The sequence below is a fragment of the Diorhabda sublineata genome, chromosome 9 (assembly GCF_026230105.1).
Source record: "Diorhabda sublineata isolate icDioSubl1.1 chromosome 9, icDioSubl1.1, whole genome shotgun sequence".
NCBI lineage: Eukaryota > Metazoa > Arthropoda > Insecta > Coleoptera > Chrysomelidae > Diorhabda > Diorhabda sublineata.
The window spans coordinates 803,311-810,860 of NC_079482.1; the positions used below are offsets into that span (position 1 = coordinate 803,311).

General features: G+C 31.9%; 1 protein-coding gene across 8 annotated transcripts in view; it reads left to right on the forward strand.

The window, feature by feature from the left end:
- The window catches only part of LOC130448544 (histone-lysine N-methyltransferase 2C-like), a 35,540-nt gene extending 27,990 nt beyond the window's left edge, over nt 1-7,550 (forward strand). For all 8 annotated transcript variants that reach the window (XM_056785949.1, XM_056785950.1, XM_056785952.1 and 5 more), the window contains 7 exons: nt 80-350; nt 418-641; nt 703-1,114; nt 1,945-3,082; nt 3,581-3,710; nt 4,681-4,863; nt 5,638-7,550. In XM_056785949.1, the coding sequence (XP_056641927.1) occupies nt 80-350; nt 418-641; nt 703-1,114; nt 1,945-3,082; nt 3,581-3,710; nt 4,681-4,863; nt 5,638-5,730 (2,451 nt within the window). In that variant the 3' untranslated portion in view covers nt 5,731-7,550. The remainder of the gene's footprint in view (nt 1-79; nt 351-417; nt 642-702; nt 1,115-1,944; nt 3,083-3,580; nt 3,711-4,680; nt 4,864-5,637) is intronic.

Genomic DNA, 7,550 nt, shown 5'->3' on the forward strand with positions numbered 1-7,550 from the left:
GTTACGAAATGTAATTTTTCGATTTTCAATTTTGATACCATAGATGATTTTAATCGATACATTTTTCTTTTTCATTTAGAACAAAGAAAATGTCAATACAGATCCCGTAACGTCGAAAAACAAATCGGAAAATAAACCATTCGTACCGACCAAAGATTCCGGTCACGTAACAGTAACTTTAACATTAACATCATCTGCTGCTGAAGATATCATGGGGGTACTAAGAGATTTAGCTAACATCCTACATATACCTGCACCTACCAGTTACCAAATAGTAGAAAGGACCACGACACCGCCGAGTCAAAAATTGGGTTTGTACAGAACGAAAGGCAAAGACGGAAAAGAAGGAGGTAATTAATTACAATTTATTTAACGCATAATATATTAAAATAATTATAATTTTTTAAATATTTTTAGCTCCAATCGATATTCAAAGCATCCTCAACGGCGCTACCAAATTCTGTAAACATTGCGACGTTATTATCTTGAGCAACATGATACGAAGAAAAGTCTCTGATCTACCTTTCTTAGCCAAAGATTCCGAACTATTGAGCGACGGAGAGGAATTATTCTTCTGCAGCTCCACGTGTTACATGCAGTTCGCCCTTATGCACAGATCACCGTCTATATCAGAAGATAAAGTAAAAATGAAAATCTTAATAATTTTTTTCCCATTCGCTAATGTTTTAATTTCTTTGACAGGCCGCCGAAATCATCAATCATCTATCGCAGAAAGACAATTTCGAAACTAAAAATAAAAATGCGGAATCGTTGGATAATAAATCGTTGGTGTCTCAAAGATTATCCTTCGGGAACCGAGAATTGAAAAAAGAATACGAATCGATGGATACCAACGATTATTACGGTTACCTCAATAATACCGAAAAGAAAAACGTCGGCGGACGAATGTTCGATTGTTCGACTTACAATAAACCTCCTGCTAGATTATACAAAAACGTCAGGTACAAATTTTGGGCTCCGGGTTGTTTACAACCCAATCAGAAACACAAGATACCTACAGATAAAGAGATCATGGAATTGTTGTATAGAATGCAGATCACGGTAATGCCGCAATTTATGCCGGAGGATATTAGAAAGTGCATGTTTTGTCAAGGTAAAAAATCATCGTTATTATCCTCCATTTTCAATTGCGTCCTTGGAGTTTGTCTTAAGGTGAATAACACCACAAAGCTTCTTAATATCTTCTATCTTTATCTTTACACAAATTGTTATGTTAATCTTGACTCTAGCGTCTTGGTTATATTATCAAAATGGATATTTAAGGTCATTTAAAGTCACATCAATATAAAATAAAAGTAAGTAATCGATACCTTATTGGAATTTCAAGTGTCTAAAACACTTTGTACCACTTAACTGTATGATTAACAGATTCTAGTGGTTCCCATCGGAAGTGGTGTCACATACAAGTGGTTGTATCTCTGTCTGGGAAATTATTGTCAGAACAGGTTCAACCTCGACATATTTAACTATGTCTTATTTACTAGTCTTCATTAATCGTCATATATTTTAACTCTTGATTTTTTCTAGCAATATTTTGATGATTCTCTGCTTCTTTGTTAGTGAAACTAAAATTTTTGCTACGGTCTAATGATTGCTTTGTAGATTCTTAATTTGCATTAAGTACAAATGAAGTACTGGTATTGTGACATCAGTTTCAAAATGGCGTCGTCAATTCACACGTTATAAAATGTCGTCGGAAGGAAATTTTTGGCTAAAATTAAAAAATTACTTTACTGTCTAAAGTTAAAGATCCTTTCCTGATTAGTTATCTTTTTTTTTTTTTCATTTACTACAGTGCCTTTTCTCTCTCTTTTTATGGTAGTTCCATTATGTTTTTTCTTCTTTCTATTATACTGAGTGTTGATTTTACCTAGTATTAGTGTTGCTTACCACTATTTCTTCTAATTATTATTATTTTTTTAGGTATTGGTGATGGAGTAGCTGACGGTCCTGCGCGGCTACTAAATTTCGAAGTAGATAAATGGGTGCACTTGAACTGCGGACTTTGGTCCGACGGTGTGTACGAGACCGTAAACGGGGCTTTAATGAACGTAGAAAACGCTCTGCGTACAAGTTTAACAACCACTTGTATACATTGTAATACGTTAGGAGCGACTATAAGATGTTTTAAAACGCGTTGTTCGAGCGTTTATCATTTATCTTGCGCCGTAAAAGATAAATGCGTATTTTACAAAAACAAAACCGTATACTGCGTAGCGCACGTTCCTAAAAACGAAAAAGATAACGAATTGACCACGTTATCGGTATCGAGGAGAGTTTACGTGAACAGGGACGAAAATAGACAAGTCGCCGCCGTTATGCATCACACCGATACCGACGATCTACTCAGAGTCGGTAATTTGATATTCCTAAACGTGGGACAGTTACTGCCGCATCAATTAAAAAATTTCCATACGCCGAATTACATCTACCCCATCGGTTACAAAATAATAAGATTCTATTGGAGCATGAAGAAACTGAATAAACGGTGTAAATATATTTGTTCGATTCACGAAGTATTCGGTAGACCGGAATTTAGAGTTTTGGTCCAAGAACCGCCCGAAGAAGATGTCGAATTCGTGGATCCGACGCCGAAAGGAGCTTGGCAAAAGATATTGGATCAAGTGGCGTCGCTTCGAAGGGAAAACGATTGTCTTCAAATGTTTCCGAAATTCACTACCGGTGAAGATATGTTCGGTCTAACTGAACCTGCTATAGTTAGGGTATTGGAAAGTATGCCCGGTATCGATACATTATCCGATTACAAATTCAAATACGGTCGAAATCCTTTATTAGAATTGCCGTTGGCTATAAATCCTACCGGTTGTGCTAGAACCGAACCCAGATTGAGGAATCAGATGCATTGGAAACGTTCGCATACTCAAAGGACGGTATTATCTACGGTCCGACCTATTTTCGGTCCTTCCACTGCCGGATCCGTTCCGAATACGACGACTTTGGGCGAATTGTCGTGTCCTTATAGTAAACAGTTTGTACATTCCAAGAGTTCGCAATATAAAAAGATGAAACAAGAATGGAGAAATAATGTTTATTTGGCGAGGTTAGTTTTTCCAAATTTTCCCGTGGTTTTTCACTTTATTTCGAGCAAAATCTAAACTAAAAATAATTGAACACACTGTATAATATCATTATACGCTAAAATTGATGCTTGGCTTAATAAACTTTAACAAAAATCATTTATCTATGAAGATATTAGACGAAATTATTTGTCGATGAAAAATAAAGACATGGGGTCCAAAAGTTTATTTGTCGATGAAAAAAATTAAAAGTAATCATTTGGTTTTTACATTTGTTGATAATTAAATGAGGTGAAAAGACATAATAATAATTTGTTTATGAAAAAATTAAACTAAAAATAAAAAAAATTCATTTGTCGATGGAAAACTGAGATGAAGGGGTCCAAAAAAGTTATTTGTTCAAGAAAAAATGATAAGCAATCATTTGGTTAGTTCATTTGTTGATAAAAAATCACTTAACCGATGAACAACGATAAAGGAAAGAAGAATAACCTAACCAATCGAATTTTTATTATTTTCAGATCAAAAATTCAAGGTTTGGGTTTATACGCCGCCAGAGACCTAGAAAAACATACCATGGTCATTGAGTACATAGGAGAACTTATAAGAACAGAATTAGCAGAATGTAGAGAAAAACAATACGAAGCTAAAGTGAGTTTTCCCTTGTAATTTTATGCATATCAAATTTTATGCCTACTTTTTAATAATACAGTTTGTCTCAAAAAATAGGATTACCAACCTAACCAACTTTGCATTGTTGAACATAACCTCAACTACAATGTGCAGAAGAATCTCTAATAGAACATGGAATTATATTTCATAATGTTCAAGGTGGATTAGCATAGTATAAATGCATCCATGAACTAAATACATCCAAATATGGATGATACTCAATCCAGGACGAAATCGGTGAAACCAGTACAAAAATCTTGTCTTTGTGTCCACATTGATGCTATGCTGGTAATTGAATAAAAAAAATTAAGTTGATTAGAACTACATGGATATGTTTCTGTCGAATACCACTCAGTCTGAAGGTTCTCGTGGGTTGGTACATCTGTATTGGACAAGCTAAATGAGCTAAATAAGGTTCCGGGACATACTGGACTGGAGATAAATGAAATAGCCGGCAGACTAGGAGAGGACAAACTCTTCTGAGTCCTTTTATGGTATCAGTTACAGAACAATAGAGAAAGCACAGGAAAAGAAGGAAAACAGGTTAATATTAACAAGAATCATGTTCGTGTACTGGTACATCAGGAAGGTACAACAGCAAACAAATGTATGGATCTTTCGAGATAAGCCAAAAAGCACTTTGAAGCAAATATTGCCTTGGTTTTATCAGTCATGTGACAACAGGAGTTATTGGAGAAATGTTAGAGGAAAGAATGTAATCTTTTAAATTGCAGCTTAACCGATTGAATTTTTAAATCACCATGAGGGTGAGTTGATACCATATTGCCCCGATTTGGTACTCGATGAGTTTTTGTTGGCAAATATTTAAAACAAACTGCGTGGTCATTGGTTTGTACTATTAGAAGATATTTTTATCATTCAAAACGTAATGGAAAAGGCTTCAAACGAATGAATAAGTGTATTAATTTTTATTTATAATTTTTTTTAGAATCGAGGAATATACATGTTCCGATTGGACGAAGAACGAGTGGTAGATGCCACTTTATGTGGAGGCCTGGCGAGATACATCAATCACTCATGTAACCCGAATTGTGTAGCTGAAACGGTCGAAGTAGACAGAGATGTCAAAATAATCATTTTTTCAAAAAGAAGAATACTAAGAGGGGAAGAGGTAAGTCAAAAATTGTACATTTTACTATTTTTTCATAATTTCATAAATTATTTTCAAAATAATTATTTCAAATAATAAATTTGTTAAAGGTATTCCAAAATTAACGCCAATTTCCTTGTTTTAACATCAAATTAAAATTACGAGGTGTGATCAATAGTACGATGAAAAATTAATATTCTTCAAAGTACTTTCCTTGGGTAGTTGTGCCCTTTGGAGGTTGATACAAATATAACAAAGATCAATAATATGGAGACACCAGGCTTAACAGAAGAAGAAACGTGAATGTTTCTGCTACTTAGTGGACGAAAACCTTCTCATGGTTAAAGTGCGATTAAGAAATCCTAAAGAAGGAGCTGAATTGATATATTTGCTGTAAATACTGACCGTTCTCAGATCCTTTGAGTCGTACTCAACAAGAATCTTTAATACAACATGGAATTATTTTTCATAATGTTGAAGGTGGATTAGCAAGATAAAAGTCCATAAATGAACTATATAGAGTTATATAAAGCCCCATTCTACAACACTATTTTTTGTTTATTTGGGCGCTATGTGCTCCCCCAATCAAATATACATTTCCCCGAACAGTTTCCTCAGAAAAACAATAATCCTTCGACCCCAAGATACCTTTAGAACCTCCTCCTTAATGTCCTAATGGCATGTAATCAATTCAACTATTGGTAATACCGATAAATGGATTACTACGACGTAGAAAACGCCGAACTAATATGTTTTAATTTTGCACAAATATTTATGTGAATTTTTTGTTTTCAGTTATCTTATGACTACAAATTCGATATAGAGGATGATCAGAATAAGATTTCTTGTATGTGCGGCGCACCGAATTGTCGCAAATGGATGAATTAAGGCTTTGTTGCAATATTATTAATTATGACAATGTAAATAATCTATTTACGTAAATAATTTTTTTTGTATGTCGATATACGACGGTTTATAGTGCCATTTTTATCGATTGCGATTTGTATACATTCCACTAATAAATAGCAAAAAACGATTGACGAAAAAAAACGATGGAATTTATTTTTCATTGGAATTAAATTAAAAAAAAAATATTTACCAAATAAAAAACAGAAATTGTGTAACTGCCATTCGAGTAATAGAAAAAATAAATCCCGTAACGATTTTTTTTTGTCATTTGGACTATTATACGGAAATGGAAACGTCGTTTGGATTATTTATCGTGAGATGGTATTTTGATATACAATAATTAGGGACCAAATAGGAATATTTTATCATTTCGTGAGTAAATACGTTAAATATTAGCTTTTGGAGACTAGTCCCTATTATTTAGGTCGATCGGTGGGTAGTTTTATAAGAAAATTAGAAGAAGAAAAACCGTTAAACATTCGATTAGTAAATGGCGTAAGGAATATCGTTTTTTACCTTTCTGAAGGTTTATACAAGAATAATTTTGATTTATACATATTTTAAATGGTGGAAATTTGACGATTTTTCTCGAAATTTTCTCATTATTTCAACTACCGATCTTCGAATCATTGTTATTCTCTAACATTAGATGTTTGTATATATAAGCAATTTATTTATTTATTTCTTTATAAACAATAACTGCGCGAATATTGTAAATAATGTAAGAAATGGAAACGCCGTTGTTGAGTATATATATATATATATATATATATATATATATATATATATATATATATATAAAGAAAATACAAAAATTTTATTTCTATTGTAGATCGAGTGATTTCGTTGCCAAAAATGACGTTAAACTAATCAAAAACTAATTTGGAGCATAAATGTGTTATTTTAAACCTTAATCCATTTGATTTTCTCCATTTCTTTCAGTATCTAATGTTTTTAATTTTGTTCGGTTGTCTTTATATTGGAAACGTTACTCAAACGACTCTCAATTTCTTTAAACTGTTTTTCTCTATCTCTAATTCCGTCTAATTATCCTATACCTCATTTGAGCCCATTCACGTTCTTTGCTTGATCCTAATGTCTCCTAATACCCCGGTCAATTTAGACATTAGAATTACATAAATTCTCTATAAGCTGAAAATTAGTAAAATAAAAATATTAATAATAAAATAATAAAAGTTTTTTGCGATTTTCACAAAATTATTCACTTCAATTGTTTAGTTTCCTTTATTTCTTCATTAATTTCTACAATATCATCTGCATATTATCTTGGATCACTAATTTATATTCAACCAAATATTTTTTTCTGTAAGTTGATTATTTTAAAACTTTATACAGGGTCAAAAACAATTAATAACTATCTAAAAATATTCATCAAAGTTTGTATTGAACTTTACTGAATGTGTGTGCTAATAAAGGTCATTTTTGGTAAACTAATTAAGAATTGCCGTGCAATATTAACTTTATAAGTTTTTATAAACAAAAAAATATTGTAATTATTTTTTTTAAGAAAAAAAACTTTTTGCATAGGTAATGTTTTTGTAAATATTCTTTTTTGAAAGAAGATAATTTTATTTTGATTGGATAATTTGATTTTTATATAGTTTTTATTGTTTTATCTTTTTTTTAATTCTAGATGAGTGACAAAATTCACTTTTTATTAGATTAATTCTTTATTAAAAATAAAAAAAACATACATACATAGTAGTGTGTTTATTTGTACAAGTTTTATTTGTATCTGTAAAATATGTAAATACAAAAAATGGAATATTAAGAAATTG